Source organism: Lygodium microphyllum, chromosome 13 (genome assembly GCF_053477565.2).
Source record: "Lygodium microphyllum isolate KBCC chromosome 13, Lygodium_microphyllum_v1.1.10, whole genome shotgun sequence".
In the NCBI taxonomy this organism is placed as follows: Eukaryota; Viridiplantae; Streptophyta; class Polypodiopsida; order Schizaeales; family Lygodiaceae; genus Lygodium; species Lygodium microphyllum.
In genome coordinates, this window is record NC_141147.1 from 68,382,829 (window position 1) to 68,408,449 (window position 25,621).

A 25,621-nucleotide genomic window follows, 5' to 3' on the forward strand; every position below is an offset into this window, starting at 1 on the left:
AGTAAAGGGAGAGAAGGTGGGGGAGGAGCCAAAGAAGAAGGAAGGGTGCTAAGAGGTATCTTGGAAGGAAGTAAAGGGAGAGAAGGTGGGGGAGGGTCCATCGATGTCGAAGAACCACCTATAAGAGAACCATCATTCAGATCCTCGGAGGCCGAAGCCTCATTGAAGATCACATCCCTACTCACCTCAATCTTCCGTGTAGTCGGGTCGTAGAGCCGATATCCCTTCGTGATCGTGCTATAGCCCACGAAGATAAGCTGTCTCGACTTAGAGTCGAGCTTCATCTTCCTCTTCTTCTTGTCCACATGGACAAAAGCAGCACATCCAAAGATGCAAAAGTGGGACACAGAAGGCTTCCTCCCAAAGAAAGCCTCAAAAGGAGTCATGTCCTGCAATGCCGAAGTCGGAGAGCGGTCGTGAATATGCACCGCTGTAGCCACCGCCTCACCCCAAAGGCAATGAGGAAGACTCCTATGCTCCAGCATGGATCGGGCCATCTCCACCATGGTCCAATTCACACGCTCCACAACACCATTCTCTAATGGTGTATTCGGATGGGAATACTCCACCCGAATGCCGTGATCCCTGCAAAACTGAGAGAAAAGGTGAGAAGTAAACTCGCCACCGTAATCAGCTCATACACCACGAACTTTGGAAGTTGTTTGTGTCTCCACAAACACCTTCCTGCCGAAGTCGGAGAGCGGTCGCGAATATGCACCGCTGTAGCCACCGCCTCACCCCAAAGGGAATGAGGAAGACTCCTATGCTCCAGCATGGATCGGGCCATCTCCACCATGGTCCAATTCACACGCTCCACAACACCATTCTCTAATGGTGTATTCAGATGGGAATACTCCACCCGAATGCCGTGATCCCTGCAAAACTGAGAGAAAAGGTGAGAAGTAAACTCGCCACCATAATCAGCTCATACACCAAGAACTTTGGAAGTAGTTTGTGTCTCCACAAACACCTTCCTCTCGCACAACCGGGAGTAAGCCTCGCTCTTGTACTCCAAGAAATAAGGCCACACATAACGACTAAAATCGTCCACAATCAACATCAAATACTTGGCCTTCCCAAGGGAGGCCGTGCCCGTGGGTTCGCAAAGGTCGGTGTGAACCAACTCAAGCGGAGAAAAAGCCCTCTTGGAAGCAACCTGTGGGTGAGGCTGCCTATGCTGCTTGCCCCTCAAGCAGCTGGGGCATAAAGTGTGTAGAGGAGGGAAATCTGGAAGTCCCTCCACCATCTTCCTCCGAGAAGCCCGTCGAATAGAATCAAAGTTCAAATGCCCATAACGAGCATACCAAAGCAGCCTAAGCTCATGGGAAGCCCTCGCAGCCAAGGCTGTGAGCTTGTAGAGCCCACCCTCCTGTGTACCTGTCCAAAGAGCATCACCTGTAGAAGCGTCCTCCACTATGACTGCATCCTGTGTAAAGATGACTCGGGTACCTAGCTGAGTAAGACCATGCACAGACAATAGGTTAAAACCCAAATCAAGAACATAAAGAACTTTGGCGGAAGAAGACCGCCTGTCAAAAAACATAGGTAAAGTCCCCACACCTCGAACAGGAACTGTAGAGTTGTCACCAATGGTGACAATGCCGCCTCTCAAACGAAGATCCTGAAGCCAATCCTGTCTAAAGGTCATATGAGAAGATGCTCCACTGTCCACGAGCCAAGGCTTCTCCTGAGCGGTAGAAGCTAGGGTTGTATCCTCCTCAACAAAGACATGCACAAAAGCACACTCTGTCGTGGCTGGGGCCGCCTTTGAGTCCTTCTCCTTGGGCTTCAGATGGGGGTACTTTTGCCAACACTTCTCCTCAGGATGAGTGCCCTTCCCATAGTGTGGGCACTTGGGCTTCGTCTCCTTCGCATCCTTCTTGTTCTCCTCCTTGTCCTTGGCCTTCTCCTTTTGTTGCTTCTTCTTCTTGCCGCCACCAGTACCTGTAGTAAAAGCCTTGGTCAAGCCACTGGCACCCACCTCTCTAAGACGCTCGTCGTGCTCCAAGACAAGCGGTTAAAGTTCCTCCCATAGAAGTTTCTAGCGGGTCCTCGAGGTGATGAGGCTAGTGTAGAAGACATCATACCGGGGTGATGGTAGCTGAGTCAAGAGAATCATCGCTATATCCTCGGACGAAATCACCCGACCAAGAGAGGCTAGCTCGCCTTACATGTCCTCCATCTTCGTGATGTGCGCCTTCATGGAAGAAGAATCATCAAGACTGAGCATCCGCAACTCTCCAAAGAAATCTTGTGGGCAAACGTCTTATGCTGGTACAAAGATGCAAGCTTCCATACTTTCGCCGCGGTCTTTAATCTGTGAACATGAACAAGAACCGAGTCGTGAAGACTCATAAAGAGAAAGGAACGGGCTCGAGAGTTGAGCCTATCCCACAAGGCTGCACAGTCCATAGAAGCTCCATCTGACGAATCCACAAGGGGATGGTCGATGGGTGAAGAAACAAGCTCCCATAGGTCGAATGTATCGAGGATGCACCCCACCTTGCACGACCATAGAGAGTAGTTGGAACCATCCAACTTGTCTTCTTTTAGAAAGGAAGGGAGTATGGGCACCTATATCAAGGAAATCAAGTAAGGCATCCGGACATCTGAAGTAGTCTTCACCGATGGAACCTTCACTGTAGATGAAACCCTCTCAGATGCATGGACAGAAGGACGGGTGCAAGGAGACTCCTCCCGTCGTCGATCACGAAACTCCTGATAATCCCGTCTCCGCTCAAAGAAATGATGAGAAAGAAGCTCATCCTCTGAGTCGTCAAAGCCTAAAAACTGGTAAGACATCTTCCAAATCTACAAACACAAAACACACCAAAGAAAACTTTGCCGATGCCGAAGGATGACCACCAGAAGGGTCACCAACCACCAAAACGCAAGCTGTGGAGGCCTACAAACACCTAGAGCTGCAAAATGCAATGATGTCTAATGAAGATCACCTAGACAGAAGCCGCCGAGCACCAAAACGCAGCCTGGGAGGATGCCGCCAGCAAGAAGAGGGCCGATAGAAGGTGGAACAACCTCCAGAACAGCAAAACGCAGCCAAGAGGAGTGTCGCCCAGCTGTAGGGATGGCCACCTTGCAGAAAACGCACCCAGGGGAGGAGTGTTGGATGACGTGGCAGCCTCAGAAACTGCTGCCTGCAGCAAACGCAAGGGTTGGAGCCACCAGTATGAGCCACCTTGGCTGTTGGAGAGAAGTCGGCAGCAGCAGAAGAAGGGGATGGTGTCTCTCTGTCGGGGAAGATCCTCTGTGCTCTCAGTTGGGCGATGATACCATGTGAGTGCGCAACGGAAGAAGAAACACAAACACAAAGGAGAGAGAGAGAGAGAGAGAGAGAGAGAGAAAGAAAGCAGAGAATGAAGAAAGAAAATCTGCACTGACTGAAATGAATGCTGAATACACTAAAATGGACTGATCAGTCCCTGCACACAACCCGAAGCATCAATGAGGGCACCAAATCAGGCTGGAAACAAAGGCAGCACCAATGCCGGAGTGGGAGAGGAGGAAGTGTGTGCTGAATCTGCAAAACAGTATCTGTGGCTGATTTGTTGGGGGGGCGGGGCTGCTATAAATAGCCCCCCCAGCCACTAAACTGGCTGACTGGCCCAAATCTGGCCGACCTGGCCAAAACTGGCCGACAGCACCAAAAACAGCCACTAAAGGCTGACTGCCACCCGAGAAGGGAATGCACAACAAAAAAACAGCAACACCTAAACTGACTGAGCTCCTCTGTCTCCTGCCAGACTCTGACAGGAGCTCACAACCAGGAGATAAGAGACTGACACTGAAATAGAGCAGGCTAATGGTCGGAGTGTGCGCCTACCAAGGAAGGAGGGGAGATGATAATACAACTAAAAAATGGCCGACCTGAAATTTGAGACCAAAAATGTGTCTGGCCAGCATTTAATGTTGGTAAAAATGCCAAAAATGCTTAGAAAAATCATGGAAAGGGTGGACAATGTCCAACAGGCGAGGCAAGCTGAAGAATGCAAGAACTGCCTCGGGAAATGCATATAAAATCCCAACTCAAGAATGCATTGAAATGCAATAAACTGAGTGCTCTAGAATGAGCTACCTCCTTCGTCAAAACAAGTGAGAGACAAGTTAGAGCTCCTAAAGTCCTCGTCTGACTCAGACTGAGGCTCACAAGCAAGAGATGACAAGGTATGACAAACATGATTGCTAACACCCCCTCTCAAATCCTTGAAGTGGCGGAAGGCCGAGGGAGTAACGGATCCTAGGGTGCCAAGAGGAATGCCAATGTCGATGAAGTCCGTCGATGAAGACTGCCGATGAAGAAACTCCTCACGATCCTGGAAAAACCCCTCTGAAACACTAGGGGCGAGAAAATCCATAGCCGCATCACCAAGATCGTCCCCCTCGGAAAGGGATGGGGGGTACGAGGGAACCACCGGAGAAGAGAGTGGGGGATGGGAAGAAACCAGTCAAAAATATGCATAGGCAAGAACGGGTGTAGCAATACACAAATGCCTCAGAGGACCCCGCATAAGAGAAGGGGAATGGAGCCTGTAAAGCCTACTCTCATGCCAACATGTCGCGATAACAGCCCCTATAGAAGAATCCTCAATACAAATGGCCTGCCCGGTGAAGACAACCCGGGTACCAAGCCTAGTAAGGCCATAGACTGAGAGGAGTGGAAAATCCAAGTTCAGAACATAAAGAGCCTAGGAAAGGGAGCTCGACGTACGGTCAAGAAATAAAGGCAAAGTACCAATACCACAAATAGGCACCGAAACAATGTCACCAACAGTGATTGAACCCTCAGAAGGGCATAGATGCTGCACAAATCACCTCATGGAGTCATATGACTAGAAGCTCCACTATCAACCAGCCAAGGCCTCTCAGAGAATGAGGCAACCACTGAAAAAGGCTCCTCCAAGTCAACAATATAAAGGAACACCGACTCATGGGTAACCGCCAGAGTAGAGATAGACTAAACCCTCAGAAGGGCATAGATGCTGCACAAATCACCTCATGGAGTCATATGACTAGAAGCTCCAGTATCAACCAGCCAAGGCCTCTCAAAGGATGAGGCAATCACTGAAGAAGGCTCCTCCAAGTCAACAATATGAAGGAACACCAACTCATGGGTAACCGCCAGAGTAGAGATAGAAGGCTCGGATGTTTTAGCTCCATCCTTCGCTCCCGGACGAAGGTGAGGGTACTTCTTCCAACATTTATCCTCTGGATGTGTCCCCTTCCCACAATATGGAAATTTAGGCTTCTATGAATCAGAGTCGAAACCTGAAGAACTCTCCTGTTTTTTAGCCTATGACTTCCCTTTCTTCTGTGCCCCCCTCCCGAACCTGCAACAAAAGCTTTAGTGGAGGTGGATCCACTGGCTACCTCTTTGGCACACTCCTCATGCTGCAAAACAAGCCGGGCAAGATCCTCCCAAAGAAGCTTCTCACGAGTCCTCAATGTAAGAAGGCTGGTGTAGAAGAGATCAAAACGGGAAGATGGCAATTGAGTCAAAAGAATCATGGCCATATCCTCAAAAGAGATCATCCTGCCAAGGGACGCAAGCTCATCCCTTGTGTCCTCCAACCTGTTGATATGGTCCTTCATGTGGAAGAAGAATCATCAACAGCAAGCATTCGTAATTTCTTCTCGAGAGTAATCTAATAGGCAAATGTCTTCTGATGGTATAAAGAAGCAAGCATTATCCACACTTCTGCTACTTTCCGCAATCCGAGCACATGCACTAGGACAGAATCCTGTAAACTCATAAAAAAGAAAGATCGAGCTCTCAATTTAAGCTAATCCCATAAGGCCACACGATCTGTCGATGATCCAAAGGTGGGATACTCCACTGGACGGGGAATAGGGTGGGTAACAAACTCCCAAAGATCAAAGGTATCAAGGATACACTCCACCTTATGCGACCAAAGTGAGTAGTTGGAAACATCAAGCCGGTCTTCTTTGTACAGGCACCTGTATAGAGGGTGCCATGGAAGGCATATGAAGGCCAGCAAAATGAGCCTTCTTTGAAACATGGAGAGAACGAGGAATAGAGGGATCTTGTACAAATGGGCTAGGTGACCTCCGGCCATCGCATGAACTAGCAGGAAAGTCTCTCCATCTCTCAAAGGAAGGAATAGAGACCTCATCCTTTGAATCAGCAAAGAACTGGTGATAAAACATCTTCGTATATATCTACAATCACCAAACAATCTGCAACCAACAGACACTAAAGATGGAGCCGCCTATGTCAAAATAGACCCAAAAAATGATGTCGCCTGCAAGAGGAGAGAGGAAAATGCTGCTGCCTATAGAAAAAACCTGCCACCTATTCTCCAGATGCTGACGCCTCCACCTTTACTGATGTGGACAACCTTCTATTGGCTGTATTAGATGCAAACGCAGGCAGCAAACACCTAGAAAACTATCACCTACTCCTCCTGGTGCTCCAAAACAGCAAAACGCAGGTATGGAAGGCTGCATTTCAGCCTGGACAGTACGGCCAAGGGCTAGAAAGGATGGAAGAAGGGTTGCACTTGATGGTGTCCTCCTTTGCAATGGAAGCTTCTCCTCCTTGCTCTCAGTTAGGCTTTGATACCATGTGAAAGTGCGCAACGGAGAAGAAACACGAACATAGAGAGAGAGAGAGAGCAAAAAATGAAGGAAGAAATACTACACTGACTGAAATCAATGCTGATTACAAAGATGTGGACTGATCAATCCACCGTAGCACCGAAGACAGATGAAGATGACAGAGTCGGAGTGTGCACCTGCCAAGGAAGGAGGGGAGATGATAATACAACTGACTACAAAGTGGGAAATGACTATAAATAGCCAAAAAACCCAAAAACTGGCTGACCCAAAATTTGAGGCCAAAAATATGTCCGACCAGCATTTAATGCTAGTAAAAATGCCATAAATGCTCAAAAAAATCCCAACGAGGGTGGACAATGTCCAAAAGGTGAGGCAAACTGAAAGAATGCAAGAACTACCCTGGGAAATGCACTTAAAATCCCGACTGGAAAAGAAAATGCATTGAAATGCAATAAAGCTGAGTGCTCTAGAATGAGCTACCTCCTCAGTCAAAACGAGTGATAGACAAGTCAGAGCTCCTAAAGTCCTTGTATGACTCAAATTGAGGCTCACATGCAAGAGATGACAAGGCATTACAAACATGACTGCTAACAGAGAGAAGACGAACGTCTCAAAGGTGAGTGTGGTAGTAGTAAAGAATGAATGGGAAATGCCATATATATAGGCACTAACAATCTCGAGTCTCACCCAATGAAGTCTCTCGCACAATGCTTCGACACTCTCAAAAGACCCTAGAAAGCTTTTTTGGGGCTGGAAACTCAAACCAAAAATAGGAATGAAAAAGGGAAATTGTAGGAATGATGTGGGTTCTCAACACCCCCTTTCAAGCCCGAAAAGAAGCACGAGAGGAGTGAGGTGAAGAGAAGAAGATCCACCTTGTAATCCCAGAATGCCACCTGAAAAGCGACTTGTGAAGCTTGTCAAGAGACCGCATGAGCAATAGAACGTGAAACACGACCTCGGGTGAAAAGCCACTAGCTTCGTTACACCATGCTAGAAGGAATACGAAGGCCTAGTCAAAAGATCATTGCTGAAAATCCAAGGGGCCCAATCGAAGATAAATCGTTTAGACATTGGGTAGAAATAGAGAAAAGAATTGCTCGAAAGAGAGCCACTCCTTGAAAGTAAATGATGGTGAGTGAGGAACTTCGAGGGTAGTAGGGTCCCCCTCAGAAATTGGAGTAGGAGTCCCCTCTGAAGATGAAGAAAAAGGGGATAAACCCGCTGAGGGCAAAGGAAAAAGATTCCCCCTTTGAGAGAGATAGGGACTCCAACTCATGAATCACTCACTCTAAGGTGTCTAGGGGCTAAGGAAGTACCGCCAATTGTGTCGAAGAAGGTATTTGGGGCTTAGAAGGAGCAAAAGCCAAAAAGTGGCCAAAGATGTCTTCTCGAACCTGAGGAGAAGAGGATGAACAATCGCAAGATTTCAGTGGAGTGGATTATGGTGGAGATGTGGGCCATGGGAACCATTGGACCCAAAAATGGGTGGGAAAAATCTTCGTGCAATGCGGTGGTCTCCAAGAGAACTTATCGATGCATGATATTAAGGCCTCCGTCTGCTCATGAGGACTTAGTGCACGTCAGATGCATGTTATTGCCTTGAACATAGTAAGCTGAGAGCCGATGCAAAACAATCTCTATGGCCCAAAAAGAAGAGGTAGCACAAGGAGTGCCTAGTGGAAGATGCATATACTCCAATGGGGTAGGGAGCAAAGGTCAATGTTGACAATCTTTGAGGGTGTCACCATTCTTACCGCAACAAGAGCACCCCATTAGACAAGTAATCGATCGGTGGAGATGCCATGAGACCGTAGCACCAACCTATAAAAGGGAGGGTGGAAGGGAGAATAAGGATATCTCCCAGTGACGCAACAGAAATAGTAAGGAAATCAGATGTTGATGCCGATCCTATAACTTATCTTTAACTTCACTAATGCAGAGGATCTTCGCAACTCATTGAGCACCTCTAGCTCTGATACCATGCCAAGAAAACAAATATGCTCTAATATCATGTCAAGAAATAACTGAGCAACCAAAGAGTAGAATTTACATGGAGGAATACAAAGTGTGAACGGCAAACATTAAGAAAAATAGAGAAACTCAAATGAATGAAACAAAATAATGAAGTAAATCTAATACAAGGGTGCCGTAGCATGAAGCATGAGCTGGAGCAAGGAGACTACCATAGAAGTCTTTAAGTCTACAAACATAGGGATGATGAGTGTCACTTGGAGCAGGGAGACTGCCATCAAAGAGGAGCCTCTAAATCCGCGACTCGGGGATAATGACTGATGATGCTTGGAGCAAAGAGATAGCCATTGAAGGATGAGGAGCCTCTGAGTCTACGAAGGCAAGCCTAAAGACTAACGCCAATTGCTAAGAGTGATGCTGAAGAAAATAAAAGAGCCAAAAACTAAAAAGCCAAATGTAGCAGCCTCTAACGATGAAAGCACCAGCTGGAAAAGTAACGGTTGATGACTGGGGAGTGGCCAAAAAAGTCGATGCCAGCTCATGATGCACACGCCATGTGAGTGGAAGACCTCTAGGGCAGCCAAACACAAGGATGAATTATCACCTAAAGGAGAAGGGCTGATGCCAAGCAAGTGAATGCTAACGCCAACAGGGGTGAGCACTAAACGCAAAGGAGAAAGGGCTCTAAAAGTTGTTGTCTGTGTATGGATGATAACAACAACAAGATGTACTCCAGAGGCAAGCCTAATGCAAGGATGCAGGGCGTCTAAGAAGATGAAGGAAGGAGAGAGGAGAGACAAGAAACGAAAGTCTCAAAAAAAGCGAGTGTGCTAGTGGTGAAGAATGAATGGGAGGTGCCATACATATAGCCCCTAATAGTCTCGCATCTTGTCTGCTGAAGTCTCTTGTATGACGCTTCGACACTCTCGGAAGACCCTAGAATTTTAGAAAGTCTTTTCGAGCTGCAAATTGAAACCAAAAATGGAAATGAAAAAGAAAAACTATCCAGAATGATATGGTTTCTCAACAACACCATGAAAATGCCCAAGCCCAATAACACAACATCCGCAATCCACAAAGTATCAATGCTTAAGGTGAACCTATGCTGGTCTCAAACTTTGCTCAAGAAGGGGAATGGCCCACAATCTGTCTATAACCCGTGGCCTTTGCTAGTGTCTTCTCTATAGTGCATACTGATTAAAGCTTGTTCTCAAAGAGAATGACTAGCAAGGCATCAAAGAGTGGTGTTCCTATGGAGTGCACCAACGTCCAACCAAAGGTTTGCAGTATGTGTGTTCTTCAAAGACCACCTAGATGCCATTGTTCATCCAAATAAAATGGTACTAGGGAGCACTAACTTGTTATGGTTGGAACAACAAACAATGGTGGACTAGAGCCAATAGACCAAGTAACATGCTAGGCAAGTAGCACCAATTGAACACGGGCAAATTCAAAACATTTGGTTGGAGGTGGATGGGGTAGCAACAAAGCCAGTGGCAAGAGGGGATAGCAAGAGGAGCGACAACAAAATAGATGGCAAAGGGGCAACTAGGGAAAAGCAACAAGGAGATAGGGAGCTACACCAAGTATATAAGAAATGCGGAGTAACAGAGGAAAGCAAGCAATAGCACAAGATAGTAGGGGAGATAGTGGCAATTGCAAACCAAGCGGCTATGGTGGTTGAAGACTAACGCAAGCAATGAGAGGCAACATCAAGCACACTCGTTGTTAAACATTAAGAAGGTGACATCCTCGTATCTACCGACCTGCATGAATCCTTTGGCTCAACATTCAGCAATCACACATCTAATTCATAAGACTTTTCCCCTTTTTCTATCTTCAAAGTTGAAGAGCATGGCATGTTCAACACATGTTCCATCTAGACCCTCTATAGGTTCATGGCCCTTCCCATATGACGAATAAGGTCATGATATTAATTGTGATCTTCTTGCAATACATTTTGCAATCAAAGGTAACACACTTGCAATCACACTCAATCTCTAAATTTGGCGAGATGTAGAACTATTAATGGACAGTCTTACACACCCTACACTTACACACGACAGCATATCTAGACTTGTGGGACATTTAACTAGATCTATAAGCCAATTACTTAGATTGATAATCTGCTTCTCCATTTACTTAGATTGATGATCTAAACTGCAATTACTTAGCTTACATTTCCCTCTAAAGTTGCTCCAAAAAGGATAAAATCAACAAAGCTCTAATCACCACTCACATTAGGGCCATTAGCATTGGAATGCCACTCAAATTAGACAATCCTATCATCCGAGGAAATTGTGATCCTAAATGGCCTTGGTGTGGCTAACATGTCACTAGCAATTGACTTTGCCCACATCATATGGGGCAGCCCATACATCGTTGCATTTTTGTGTACAACTCAAAACATGAACAACAAACCACAAATCCAAATCGTGCAAGCCATTGTGTTCACTCACTTTGAATTTCTATGTCTAGATGGCTTACAAACTACAGCACAAACATGGAAAGCACATCAAAGCATATGAAAAAGATGGTGATTATAGGGTATTGTAAGCAAAGACATGAAGCAAGGAATCCCACCTATATAGAAATCATAGAACCAATAAAATGAGAGCAATTCAAAGCATACAATTTGTTCATATTTGCATGTGAGCCCATGTTTAGACACACTCATGTCCAACCTTGGTGTATTGGGGGGTGTTATATAATACAGAAGTCTAAGGTACATAATAAATAAATCCCAAATACTGACCTAACAAGAAATGGCACAAATGTGATAAAAAATAATGGGTTAGCTCATATTACCTGGCCATCATGTCTTAGCTTTGGAATTATTGGACCGGCAAGAGTGTGTATATTATAACTGAAACAAAATACACATCAGATTTTATGGTTTTGCAATGACAATAACAATTGTGAAGTTCCGATTCTCTTCATATGTAAACAAACAGATATACCTCTTTGTGCCCATTACACTTTCAAGTTTTGCCACAAAGCGAGCCATGCAGCGAATGCCATTGCCACACATCTGCACACTATATGCTTTATTTTAGCTCTTTCCTACAAAGCATGACAAACTCGCTCATCAGATTTTTCAACAAATCTACCTCCGGTTCACTTCCATCAGAATTGAATATTCTCATACTGTAATCACTTCCATCAATCCCTGGCATAGCAAAGATGACGCCATCTGCACCAACCCCAAAATTGCGATTGCAGAGCTTTTTGGCCTGCTCTGGGGTAACTATAGGATCTGAGGAATCTCTGTTATCAACCTGAGAGACAGAAATCGAAAAACCATGAGAACAGTGTATACTGCTCTCTTCAGGCAACACAACAAAGGTATGCATTGCAAAAACATGGCAGCATTTACCAGGATGAAATCGTTTCCAAGACCCTGATACTTCACAAAAGAGAGGACCCCCTGCTGCGAAGGCAAACGAATGACACAATAAACTTAGAACGTTTAATGCACGACAAGCTTATTACAACATCTAATGCAAAGACTGTATCGAGAAAACATATATTCTGAGAGAAAAGGGCTTGACTTTACCATTTGCGTCTTTTGTGGGGAGACCTCGATTTGGGGGCTGCACACAGCATGTATTTGAGAGCCTCTACGCGGGGCCTTGGCGACACACAGCCGAAAAATCTGTCTATTGATTCTGAAATGCACATTCCTGGCAAGGCTGGCATTGAGCTAGAAGGAACAAAAACAAAGGAAAAAAAAAACAGAAATCGGAAGATGAGGCTCTCTCTCTCTCTCTCTCTCTCTCTCTCTCTCTCTCTCAGTCTGTGTTTGCGCGTGTGCGTGTGCACTCTCATGTGGAGGATGTCATTACCCAGCTCGTGGCCTGATGACGTGACCTCGCTTGTTGCCATGTGGGGTTGGTGCTATGCATGGAAACGCTTGCCATTGTCCGAACCCTGCCTTGACACAGAGAGAGAGAGAGAGAGAGAGAGAGACAGAGAGACCCAAATGAAATAAAAGAGAGAAAAATTAAAGCGGACTAAAGGTAGCTCCTATAAGAAAACCCATCCTACTATAACTTTTCAAACTCCTTACAAGCCTCAATGGCTACAAGATACTACTAGGCGCTCCGCGCCTAGATTTGCCCATGGTGGGCGCGATATTTGCAGGGGGCGGGTGCTGGACACGTGGCACCTGCCCTTGCATTCTCTTTTTTTTTGTGGGGGAGGTGGGGGCTGCCACATGGCACCTACCCCCCACCTCTCCTTAACTAATAGTATAGATGCCTTTATAGTAGATACGGCCATGCATTTTTTTACCTAAATATCCAAAAAACAGCACCTCTAGCAAAGGTGAAGATATGGCCAAAGGTGAACTTCATACTGTCTACGTGTCCTACATAATAAGAGTTAGTGTATCCCACAACTCCTATATCCTAACTACCATTACATATGTACATATCTGTAGTGCCCTTAACGTATCGTATGATACCCTTTATGACATATGAATGATACCTACTAGGTGTAGCCACATAGCATGTCACAACTCCAACATCAAAGGCTATGTCAAGACGAGTGGCTATCATAGTATATATCAAAATTGTCCACTGTGGATACATAAGAGATCTTAGCCACCTTAGTTTTTGCTCATCAGATTGTGAACAATCAGCCTAAGTAACCTTCACGTGATAAGGCAAAGGACAAATAATAGGCTTAAAATCCTACATAATATGAAACCACTCAAGGACTTTCTAGATATACTCCTTCACGTGAGAAGGCAAAGGACAAGTAATAGACTTAAATTTTTACATATTAAACCACTCAAGGAGTTTTTGGATACACTCCTTCTAGGACAAGTAAAGGAGTCCCTTAGAGTGACAATGTATGATACATATTCCAAGGATATGCGAGGCTTGTCTCATGTCCTTCATCTCAGAGCTCTTCTTGAGCTAACTTTTCAAGGTATCCAGCTCATCATTAGTACTCCCAACAATCAATATATCATCCACATAGAGTACTAAAATCATAAGGTTACCATCATGGACCTTCTTTACATATAAACTCAGATCCATATCATAGCAAATATATCCCTATAAACACATGAAAGCATCAAACATGTGGTACCATTCTCTAGGTGCTTGCTTAAAGCCATAAAGGCTCTTTCTCAACTTGCACACTAGGTGTTCCCTTCCTTTTTCCTCAAAAGTCATTAGGTTACTGCATATAAATCTCATCATATAAGTCCCCATGTAAAAAAGCAATCTTGACATCCATCTGAATAATGCAACCAAAGTGAATACCAAGCATAGTGTGGTCATCTCGACTACAAGAGATAAGACTTCATCAAAGTCAATACCATGCTCTTGCTTAAAACCCTTAGCACCAATTTGGCCTTATATGTCGGCTTCGGATATCCATTAATACTCTTTAACTTATATATCTACTTGCATAGCAAAGCGCACTTTCCATTAGGCAAAGGAACCAAGTCCCATGTGTGATTTTTTTGCAATGAGTCATACTCAGATTGCATAGCCCTCTCCTAAGAGTGACTATCACCTCTATGCATGGCCTCATCATAAATAAGAGACTCATCAACATCAGTCACCATAACATAATCCATGGAGGGTGCAAACTGATTAGGCTAACATCTATCTCTAATAAACCACCTCAAAACAGGTTGTGGGACCTATACAAACATCATGAACTTAGGCCATTAGAGCATCGACTATTACAAGTTATATAGCTGGCTGTATAGTAATATTCGGCTTCTCCTAGAATATTACATTGTGTACCTCAATAACTTGATCAAGCTACTTATGCATTTTCTCCTCGTGGAAAGCAATATCATGGGTGTGGATGACCTTCTAAGCATATAAATCCCATAAGCAATAGCCATATCATCCACATACATCCCTATAACAAAAAAAGATGCATTTCACAGACTTAGCATCCAACTTATTGTGCTTGTCCTTGGGAACATGGTAAAAAGTCTCACAACCAAAGACACACAAATGAGCATATGATTGAGGTTTTTCATACCATACCTCCTTGGCAACATGATAGTCAAGAGTACTACATGGGAATCAATTAATCAAATTTACGATAGTAGTAATCACCTCAACCCAGAAGCGTTGTGGTAAGCCTACTTGGAAATGCATACTATAAACTCTCTCCTAAATTGTTGTATTCATATGCTCAGCCAAACCATTCTAGGGTGGGGTGTACGAGGTAGTCAATTGAACACTTAATACCTTATGATCACAAAGTCACTCAAAGGCTTTAGATACACACCCCCATTCTCAAATCATATGCATTTTAGCCTATATCTAGGCCAATCCTCAACGAAAGTAAGCCAATACTTTTGATATTTGCTTCATATGGTATAGCCAGACCTTATGAGTAATCATAAATGAAAATAACAAAATACTTTGTGTCACCTAATGATTTGTAGGGCGTAGGTCCACAAACATTAGAATGAACAAGTGCCAGAGGCTCACCCATGCGCATAATGCCAGATTTCTTATGAGAATTATGTGTTTTCTTCCCGTGAGGACAGGGATCACAAGAATCAAAATATTTATAGTAGAGGGACAAAAGATATTGCAAATGGGTAAGCATTTTCATTATTTTTAATGACATGTGTCCAAAGGCAACGATGCCATAATGATACATGTGATACTATAGCCACTGCCAAAACATGGTCAATAAACCCAACTACAAGTAAGGGATAAATAGTGCCAAACTTGACACCTCATGCTAGAACAAGATTCCCCTAGTAATCTTCCATGAGAAATCCCCAAAGGATATAAAGTAACAATGCATCATCCAAGTGGCCAGTAGAGAGTAGACTTTTGGTCAAAACCAAAACATGGTGTACATTATGCAAAGTAAAGATATTGCATGAATCAATTACAATTGGACATCTCCAATACCAATAATATCCAATGCCAAGTCATTACCCAATTTAATAGATCCTCTTATGCTACGATAGGAGTGGAATTGCTCTCGATGAGGGGTAATATTTAATGAAGCCCATGAATCAATTAGTCAATACTAAGTATAGGTGGAGGAGGTATCAATCGACTATGAAACATCAAGAGAATAAGATGTAATTATATAATCATCATCAAAATCAATCTATGCGATATTAATCTCTTCAATCTTGGTATTGGCCTTGCTAGGGACAATACTATAATCATCATTCTTTTCTTGCTCTTTGTCATTTTTCTTTTTCTTGCACTTGTCATAATGTATTTTGTGGTACAATGGCAACATATTACAACTGTGGAACATATTACGAGATTGTCCTTGTGACTGAGAACACGATTTCTAAGAGTCTCTTTCACCGCAATCATTACCACTCTTAGCATTATTAAATCTAACTATCAAAGCATAAGATGGAAGAGAAGCATCAACATTCTTTCAATTAACCTCTTCATTCAATAATGCACTCTCTACATCCTGCAATTTGAAAACATCCTTAGGTATATTAGCATACGTGGCAATATGGAAAGTATTCCATGACTCGAAAAGTGTTTCAATCAAAAACAAGGGAGGAAGATTATCCTTAAACTTGATGCCTTGTAAAGCCAATGAAACTCATTTAAATTCACAAACACATTGGTCCCTTCCTTCATGCAAAGGTCCATGAGTTATTTCAACTAATACATTTGTAAAGTAGGAATTTTCTTGTCATAGATATCATGGATCTTCCCCCATAACTACTAGCCAGTTTTCCCTTCCAAGACAACATTGTAGAACACATGCTCAAATAGTGACAAAATGATTGTAGATTTACATAACTCATCCAATTCAACCCAATCCTTTGCATAAAAGCATTTGGGCTTTACACCCTCACGTCTCAATGGCTTAATCTACAAAATTTTCACCAAAACTTGCTATATTTGTTCCTTTCAATAGTTGTAATTAGAGCCATTCAATTTTTTAAGATTAAAGATAGCACTATTATTTGATCCACCAACCATCATGCTAGAAAATGAAAGCACACTATAAGAAGACAAGCTACTACAAATTGTTGGGGGTAAAAGCACCTATGCCTAGCCATCCCCGTATATTACTTACGCTAATAGAATGTGCACACTTGTACATTGCAGGTGGTGGACGCTCATTATTATTGCTTTTTCTTTATTCTTTTAGTGATATTTGAACAAGTGAAGGTTGGTCACACATTCTAACTATTGGAGTTCCGACACCACACACACACACACACACACACACAACTCTCTCTCTCTCTCTCTCTCTCTCTCTCTCTCTCTCTCTCTCTCTCTCTCTCTCTCTCTCTCTCTCTCTCTCTCTCTCTCTCTCTCTCTCTCTCTCTCTCTCTCCACCATAGCTCTTGCTTTACTCGCATGCTTCCACTCGAGGGTCACTCCCTTCAACTGGTATCAGAGCTATCTTCCTCAAAATCAAAATAAAGCTCAAAACATAATGTGAATGGTATCTATGCATCCAAGATCCACATAGCATACATGCGAAGTATCAATATGAGATGGCATGAACCCGTAATAGACATAAAATATCACAGATAAGTGTTTATTGTATGATGTATTATAGCATGAAAATAACACTCAAAGTTGAGCCATGGCGAGCTCAATCAAAGCTCAAATCCTTTCAAGTCATGTATCAAGCATCCCCAAGTGTAAGCTAGCATTTGGGTATCAATACCAAGCCTTGAGAGCATCAAATGGCAAGAGGCATATACTTTTCCCAAGTGTCAAGCTAACATTTGGGTATCAATACAAAGCCTCGAGAGCATCAAATAATAAGAGGCATGTACTTTTCCCAAATAAATGACATTCATCCCTATTATTATAACAATGAAATCTCTAAGAAAACCGAGCCAAATGTATACTCAAATCAAATTAATAGCATTTCACATCAATGGCATATCATCCGCCAACTATCTGGTATCCATATATGTGCATACGGGCATCCTAAGAAGCATATACAAGCTCCAATATGAGAAACTCTATTTAGATAAATATTACAATAGGTTTGCTATATGTTTTAGTAGGAATGGAGGTTGGGAGCCCCAATGTGCAAGTGGCCAATCCTGAGAAGAGTCCAAGAGGTTGCCCAAGTGCTAACAGGTGTCAATGAACACACATGAGGCAGAAGAGACACTAGACTAATTAGAAAGAAATGCTGGATAGCCAGGTGCAAATCACACTGGATGAGTTGGTGTGGTTGCTGGTATTATTGAGCTAAATGATCACTAAAGTGGGCTTAAGGTAGGCCTAATGATGCCCTAAAGAAACCTCAATAGGCCTTGATAGGTGTTGGAGCAATGGGAGATCAACATATACGTTGAAGGTTGAAGCTATGGGTGCCCATGACTATGAATTGTTGTAGATATTTGAATACAAGTTGAGATAATGTTAGGTTACAGGCTTAAGACTTTTGTGTGAGCTAATTGGCTTTATGTATTGAGCTACTTACTTGATATTGGATGTCATATTACACATTGGATTGCAATTAAGCTTGATCTCCTTATAATGAGACGTTGGGATCTTCACTTCATCTCTATGCTCTCTTCATGCTGTATGTATGTAGTGTATGCCTAATGGCTTGATTTGACATTGGTCTTTGGGTGGGCACCTACCTCTATCAGATCATTGTTAGTGATACATACACCTGACATGGCTATGTATTGAGCTTCTATTACTATTGCTTTGTCAATTGTGCCTTTAGCATGTCTCTTTTGTTACTCGTGAGACCTACTACATGCATGATTGTTATGTCGTTGGATGTATTTACACTATGACACTTAGAGGTTGACAGCTTTGGGTAATTGTCACATGTTTATTGATTGCTAGTTGTTCATACATACCCCACCTTATGTAGGATATCCCTAGTAGTTACAGTTTGCAATTTATCAATGATAGTTCATGCTTGGCTTTGATTTCTTACTACTATGCTCTATTTTCAGCATGGTGTAATTGGAGTTCTCTACACTATTTAGGAGAGCAATTACCTTGTCTTGACAATTTCTTGGCTATCGTTTGTGGACAACTTATTATTTCGTCAATACCTCTTATTGTTGGCTCAATTTGACAATGGTGTTAGGGCTAATTTGCAAGATATTATAGTAGCATGTTTACCCCTTCTATGCACTTGCTTGGTATCATTATGGCTCGAAGTTCTCATGATAGTGGCCAACTATAGCTATTGGAAGACCAATATATGATAGGTTTTAGTGCATAAATTGCAGGTTAGGCCACTTAAAAACGGGGGTGCCAAATTTGAAAACATCGCGAATCGAGGATTGGGATGAATTGAATGAGCTATGCAAGTCCACAATCATTTTATTACTCTCTAAGCAAGTTCACTACAATGTTGCAATTGAAAATTAGACTTCATACGAGCTTCGGACACATATTCAGAATCTTTATGACAAGTAGAGTCTTGCATCTTAAGTTTATTGATTGAAACAGTCAATGGACCTTTACATTAAAAAAGAGACTTCTATGTCTACTAGACTTAGTACCATGTGTAGATACTGCAAACTAATAAGCATTTTCATTTCTTTTAAAGACATATTACCAAGGCAACGATGCCAAAGAGATACACGTGGAATTGTAGCCATAGTCAAAACAAGGCCAACTAACCCAGATATGAACAAGGGATAGAGGGTACTAGACTTAGAACCATGTACAATAACAAGATTCCCATGGGTTATCTTCCATGAGGAATCACTAAAAGAGACAATATAACCTATATCATCCAAGGTGCGGGCAAAGATAAGGCTCTTCATGATACCTAGTATGTGACATACATCATGAAGAGTAAACATGCCGCATGAAGCAAAACATAGATGGACATCACACATACCAACTATGTCCAATGCCAAGTCATTACTCAAATGGGCAGATCCAATCATATTGTGATAAGGGTGAAACCACTCTCTATGAGGGGTCACACGAGGAAGCATCTACATTATTTTTGTTTACCTCTTTTGTCAAGAGGGCTCTCTCAATATCTTGCAATTTTAGCTCATCGTTAGCACATAGAGTCGTACATAAAGTATCCCATGACTTAGGTAGAATACTAAGTTGATCTATCTCTTGCTTGTATTTGGTTCAGTTGACCATGTTTTGGCTATGGCTACAATTCCACATGTATCTCTTTGGCATTGTCACCTTGGGCATATGTCTTTACAACAAATGAAAATGCTTAATTCTGTCCCTAGACTATAAGTATTTTGATTCTTATGAAAATTGTTTATATGGCTGACAGACACATAGTACACATAAGAGTCAAGTATGAAGTGCATGGGACCACATACATCCAATGAACAAGAGCCAACTGTTCTTGGATCATCAGGTTGTGATTCGTGAGTCTACTAGCCTTATGACCCATTCTATGTACTTGGAGGCCTACGAGAATGTCGTCTAGCCTAAGATTAGCCTTTGCCTGCCCTAGGGTGGGTCCAATTTGCCAAAATCTAGATTTTGTATATCTGAGTGACTGACTCAAACCATTCGAGTTTGAGCAGTCCCTGAATGAATGGGCACTCGACCATCTGAGGCTGAATATATGAGCATCTAAGTGGACTATTTTGGGGTATCAAAATTTGGTCGTTTGAAGGTTGAGGTTAGCTATCCGAGGCCAAGTGGCCATCCAAGGCCGAGTAACATTGTTCAAGTCCAAGTTTAGGACTCAGACTGGTATGGTTTGTCCAGGGGACTAGGGACTTGCACTATCCAAGCCATTGCGCGACTTGAACGATTATGGATTTGTCCAAGCATGGCATCGCGAGTTCTAGAATGATAAAAACATTACCAAATGTCACTCGCATCTTGATCAATCTCCCATCTATGATATTGGAAGCAATCATCCAACACGAGGGCACACTCAAAGCTTACCTGTGGGGCTCAAAGGCATGATGGTGAAGATCGCCAAGCATGAGAAGGTTTCTAGCCCTATAGCTCTCTCTCTCTCTCTCTCTCTCTCTCTCTCTCTCTCTCTCTCTCTCTCTCTCTCTCTCTCTCTCTCTCTCTCTCTCTCTCTCTCTCTCTCTCTCTCTCTCTACTACACACAAATGAGCTCTCTCGCCCTCTTGGCTTCCTAAACCCCTCTTTGCTTAGTCTTTTACCTCCCCCTTCTCTCTCTTTGTTGTCTTAATGCCTTAAGGCTCTCTTTTCCCTACTTTGGGCCATCTATTACAATAGAAATGCTATTGTGTATTTCTCTAATTTTTTTGTTTTTTCCTTACCTAAATGCATCCAAATCATAAGCAACCACTCACATACTCCAATCTACTTACCTAAATCCAAAAAACTAGAAAAACTTACCTACAAAGGAGATCGAATACCTCTTCAACTCCCTCATTTTCTACCTATCTAAAGCACCGGTTTAGGGTAAACCCTACTTCAATGCCCGATTCAGAGTGTGCAATAACTCAAAGCTTAAATCCATTGGTCCCAACAATGGCACCAAAATGTGGGAGCTTCTTGCTCGGCCGCCAAGACCCACGGACCACTTATTATTTCAAGCCAAGTGCAATAACTACCTCTCACATAGTCATACACACGCTTCACCCCTATGAGTGTAGTAAGCTTACCTCCATGATGAATGGAGTTGTCTCCTCCTTCAAGCACTCCAGTAGCTCCATGATCTAAGGTGTGAGCTCAAGCAAGCTTTATCTCCTCAAGCTCCAAGCTCCATGCTCCATTGCCACGCACAAGAGAAGAAAAGAAGAAGAAGAAGAAGAAGAAGAAGAAGAAGAAGAGAGGAGAAGATGAAGAGCTTCTCCACCACGGTCCCTCACCCTCACACATTCCCTCTCTCCCTCCCTCACTTTCCCTCACTCAAGCACAAGCATAAGCAAGAACAAGAAGAATAAGAGAATAAGAGAGCTAGTTTTGGCCACACACAAAAATGAGCTTCTTCATTCGCTTTTTGCCTTTTATACAAGGCCTAATCCCTTTTGGGTACCCATTCCTTTATTTAAAAAACATGACCGACCATTTTAGCCTAGGTCATCTTTTCCTATTCCCTTCCTATTTACATTGTGCATTCGCCCATGCCCATCTACATTTACAAATTGAATAGGAGGAAGGAGCTTGGCACTCTCTTACAAAAATTCAAGGTGCATCTTTGCGTTTAAAATATGTCTTTCCTCTTTTGCACTTGCCTGAACTTTTAAGGTTGTCTTTGCACTTTTGGCATTTTTTTCTCCTATTTCTTCAGTTGGGTAGCCTTTTTTTGCTTGCCCCACTCTCTTACAAATATTCAAGGTGCATCTTTGCATTTAAAATGTGCCTTTCCTCTTTTGCACTTGCCTTGAACTTTTAAGGCTGTCCTTGTGCTTTTGGCATTTTTTCCTTCTATTTCTTCAGCCTGAGCCACCATTTTCTACTTGCCCTGTGTCTTTTTAATTTTTCTTATTGCTTTCTTTGCACTAGGGTTAACAATACCCAAATAATCACCAAGAGCAATAGGCATACAATTTCTTTGAGAAAAGAGCTTGCTACCCTATTATAACAGCAATGAAATAACCTCTAAAGGTTGAGCTAGAATGAGCTCAATACATCCCACAAAGCATCTCAAGACATGTCCCAATCATATATTGAAGGTTCATAGTCAGCATTCAATGCCAATGTTGAGATCTCTTCAGTGAATGCCAAGCCTCTAATGAGTGTATGAGTAAATGATCATAGATGAAGCTTTTAAAGTGGTTCATTAGCTATCCCTATTTGATGACATCATGCTACCTTTCTTAAACAATGAATGGCTCAAGCATTCAAGCTCAAAACCAATGCTTCAAGCTGAGTACCAATGTTGGGGAGGGAGATAAGTAGTGTCCACTTACTATCCAATTGCTATAGAAGCCATGTGTGTGTGTGTGTGTGTGTGTGGGGGGGGGGGGGGGGGGATGCCAATGCCTGTAGTAGATCTAGGAAAATTAATATTTCTATTATCAAACTTCAACTACAATTTTCTTCTTTATCTAGTATTCATATTGCCATTATCAATATGGAATTCGTGCTGATTATAATAGAAGTACCATATAATGCATGTATTAATCCCATCATATGAGGGGATATTTCTTTCAAAGATTCCATGCTAGGGTGTCAACCTTGGAATCTACCTACTAGAAAGTTGCAAAACATCATAAGATGCTCAAACCCCAACAAATGCATTATATGCATTGTCATTTGTTCAAGAATAATAATGACTAATTTCTAATGTATCCAAAGTACATCTTAAGCATAGACGAGGGCATATGAGCTTGATTCGTAGTGCAGTAAGGATGTCACTTGCATATACTACTTCTTTTTTTATGCTAAGGCTTCATTGTTTTATATTGGACTTGAAATTGCTTAACTTTCAAGCATGTACTTTTATTACATTAAAATGATATTGAAGAAAGTCCTTTACAATTTGGATTTTCTCATTTCCCGCAATGACTTGTGATTAAGTTTGGAATTCATATATAAGCACAAATGATTCAACTTGTTGGGGGCAACAATGCCTATGCCTACATAGCCACACACCAGTACACTATAGTGGTGGCCGACCATCATTGTCACTTCATTCTTTATTATTTTAATGAGACTAATAGAATAAGGGAGGCTGATCATATATTATGACTATTGGAGTTCCCATATCTAGAGTCTCTCTCTTTTTGCTCTCTTACTTCATCTACCAATAGTCACACCTCCGGTGCTTTTGTTTGCTCATGCTCTTACTCAAGCTTCTCTCTTCAATCGGTATCAAAGCCCTTATGCTTGGGAGCTTCCTCAATATTCTTCTTAGTTCATGATGAAATCCCTATAGTTCACATTCATGGCAGCCATGGCTCGAGTTTGAAAAGGTAACCATTTAACCTCAACTTGTTCCTAGGTGTTTAAGCTTGCTTCAAGGCCTTCAACAAGCTTGATAAAGCACCACTAAGTGCTTTTGAGTGACCATCAACAGCAGCACAAGCATCAAACCAGCTGGCATGATTTGTGCATGTTTCAAGCAATCCTAAAAGTTATATGATATTATTCTAACTAATTTATTCGTCATTTCATACATTTCTTTGATGCATTCCCTTTCCCTCTAGGTTCCTTTCCTATGATTATAGGGATCGGGGAGGTCAGTCATAAATATATGTATGTATCACATGGGTTCAACATAAGGGATTTTTAAAATACTATTTTTACACATTTTTTACATATAGAAGGGTCTATTATAAAGGGGTTACTTACAAATTGAGCAGAAAAGGGTCATATTTTCCTTCATTGCTTTATGTTCAATAGGATGTTAGGTTGAACTTAATTTGATGGATCTTGTTCAACAAGATATTAGGTTGAACTTAGTTGAAAGGTGAGAAGGATCAAAGCTTGCACGCGAGAGCTATGGCGGGAGAGCAAGAGCAAGAAAGAGAGAGACAAGAAATGGGAACTCCAAGAGTCACAATGTGTGACCGGGCCTTCCTTTATTCAAATTGTCACTAAAAGAATAAAGAATAAAGTGACGGTGATGGGTGCTTGCCACTTGTAGTGTGCAGCGGTGGTGACTGTCAGTGTAGTAATACATGGGCGGCTAGGCGGAGGCACCTTTACCCCCAACAACCTCCCACTTAAAGGCATATCTACCCTAGTGAGGAGTGAAAAGAAAAAAGAAAAAAGACTGTATAACATGTACACATATACAACAGGATGAGGAAAGACATCATCTCACCCCATGCCCATCAACCTCCTGAGGAAGGCAAAGCGCTCTGTAGAGAGGCTTTTCATGAGCAAATCTGCAGGATTCTGGTCAGTCGAGATCTTGACAAGGTCAAGAGACTTGTCCTCAACAACCCCACGTATGAAGTGATACCTCACCTCAATGTGTTTTGTCTTCGCATGGAAGACCAGATTCTTGGCTAACTGAATAGCACTCATAGAATTTGAATGTAGTGTAGGGATAGCATCAATACCAAGGTCAGCAACCAAACGACCCAACCAAATGGCCTCCTTGCAAGCCTCAGTGGCTGCAACATACTCGGCCTCTGTAGTAGAAAGGGCCGTGCATTTCTGCACCTTGGACATCCAAGAAACAGCACCTCCAGCATAGGTGAATACATAGCCGGAAGTGGATTTCCTACTATCTGCATGTCTTGCATAATCAGAGTCAGTGTACCCTACGACTCCTGTATCCTGGCTGCCATAGCATATGCACATATATGCAGTGCCCTTCAGGTACCTCATGATACCCTTCACGGCATCCCAATGCTTCTTGCTAGGTGTAGCCATATAGCGTGCCACAACACCAACTGCAAAGGCAATATTTGGATGAGTGGCTATCATGGCATACATAAGACTGCCCACTGTGGATGCAAAGGGAATCTTGGCCATCTCGGCCCTTTGCTCATCTGTCTATGGACAATCGACCTGTGATACTTTCACATAAGAAGGCAATGGATAGCCAATAGGCTTTACGTCCTACATGTGGAAGCGCTCAAGGACTTTATGAATGTACTCCCTCTGTGACAAGTAGAGGAGTCCCTGATGCCTTTTGCGTCTACTGCGATACCAAGTATGTGAGAGGCATGTCCCAGATCTTTCATCTCAAAGCTCTTCTTGAGTTGAGCATCTAGCTCATCATGAGCTTTCCCTGCTATCAGCATATCATCCACATCAATAAAGAACCATCACGGGCTTTCTTCGTGTAAAGACACGGATCCATAGCATTCCTGCTATAGCCCTGTGACTTCATAAAGGCATCAAACTTATGATACCACTCCCTAGGTGCTTGCTTCGAGCCATAAAGACTTTTCTTCAATTTGCACACTAGGTGCTCCCTTCCAGATTCTGCAAAGCCCTTAGTCTGCTCCATATAAATCTCATCATGCAAGTCCCCATATAAGAATGCCGTCTTGACATCCATTTGGTATAAATCCAAGTCAAGCTGAGCAACCAAAGCCAAGACTAAGCGCAGGGTGGTCATCTTAACCACAGGAGAAAAGACCTCATCAAAGTCCACACCATGCTCCTACTTAAAACCCTTTGCTACCAATCTAGCTTGTATGCTGGCTTGGGGTGTCCACGGGTACTTTTCAACTTGTACGCCCACTTGCATGGCA

General features: G+C 42.8%; 1 protein-coding gene across 2 annotated transcripts in view; it reads right to left on the minus strand.

The window, feature by feature from the left end:
• The window catches only part of LOC148026736 (diaminopimelate epimerase family protein), a 30,069-nt gene extending 17,498 nt beyond the window's left edge, over positions 1 to 12,571 (minus strand). Inside the window, exons 1-6 of one of the 2 annotated variants that reach the window (XM_087691240.1) lie at positions 12,414 to 12,571; positions 12,125 to 12,271; positions 11,945 to 11,995; positions 11,679 to 11,846; positions 11,529 to 11,599; positions 11,377 to 11,434 (exon numbers count right to left, since the gene is read on the minus strand). In XM_087691240.1, coding sequence (XP_087547366.1) covers positions 11,377 to 11,434; positions 11,529 to 11,599; positions 11,679 to 11,846; positions 11,945 to 11,995; positions 12,125 to 12,271; positions 12,414 to 12,488 — 570 coding nt within the window. In that variant the 5' untranslated portion in view covers positions 12,489 to 12,571. Of the gene's footprint in view, positions 1 to 11,376; positions 11,435 to 11,528; positions 11,600 to 11,678; positions 11,847 to 11,944; positions 11,999 to 12,124; positions 12,272 to 12,413 lie in introns of both variants that reach the window. The other variant, XM_087691239.1, reaches the window with a different exon arrangement.
• Positions 12,572 to 25,621: the final 13,050 nt, after the last annotated feature.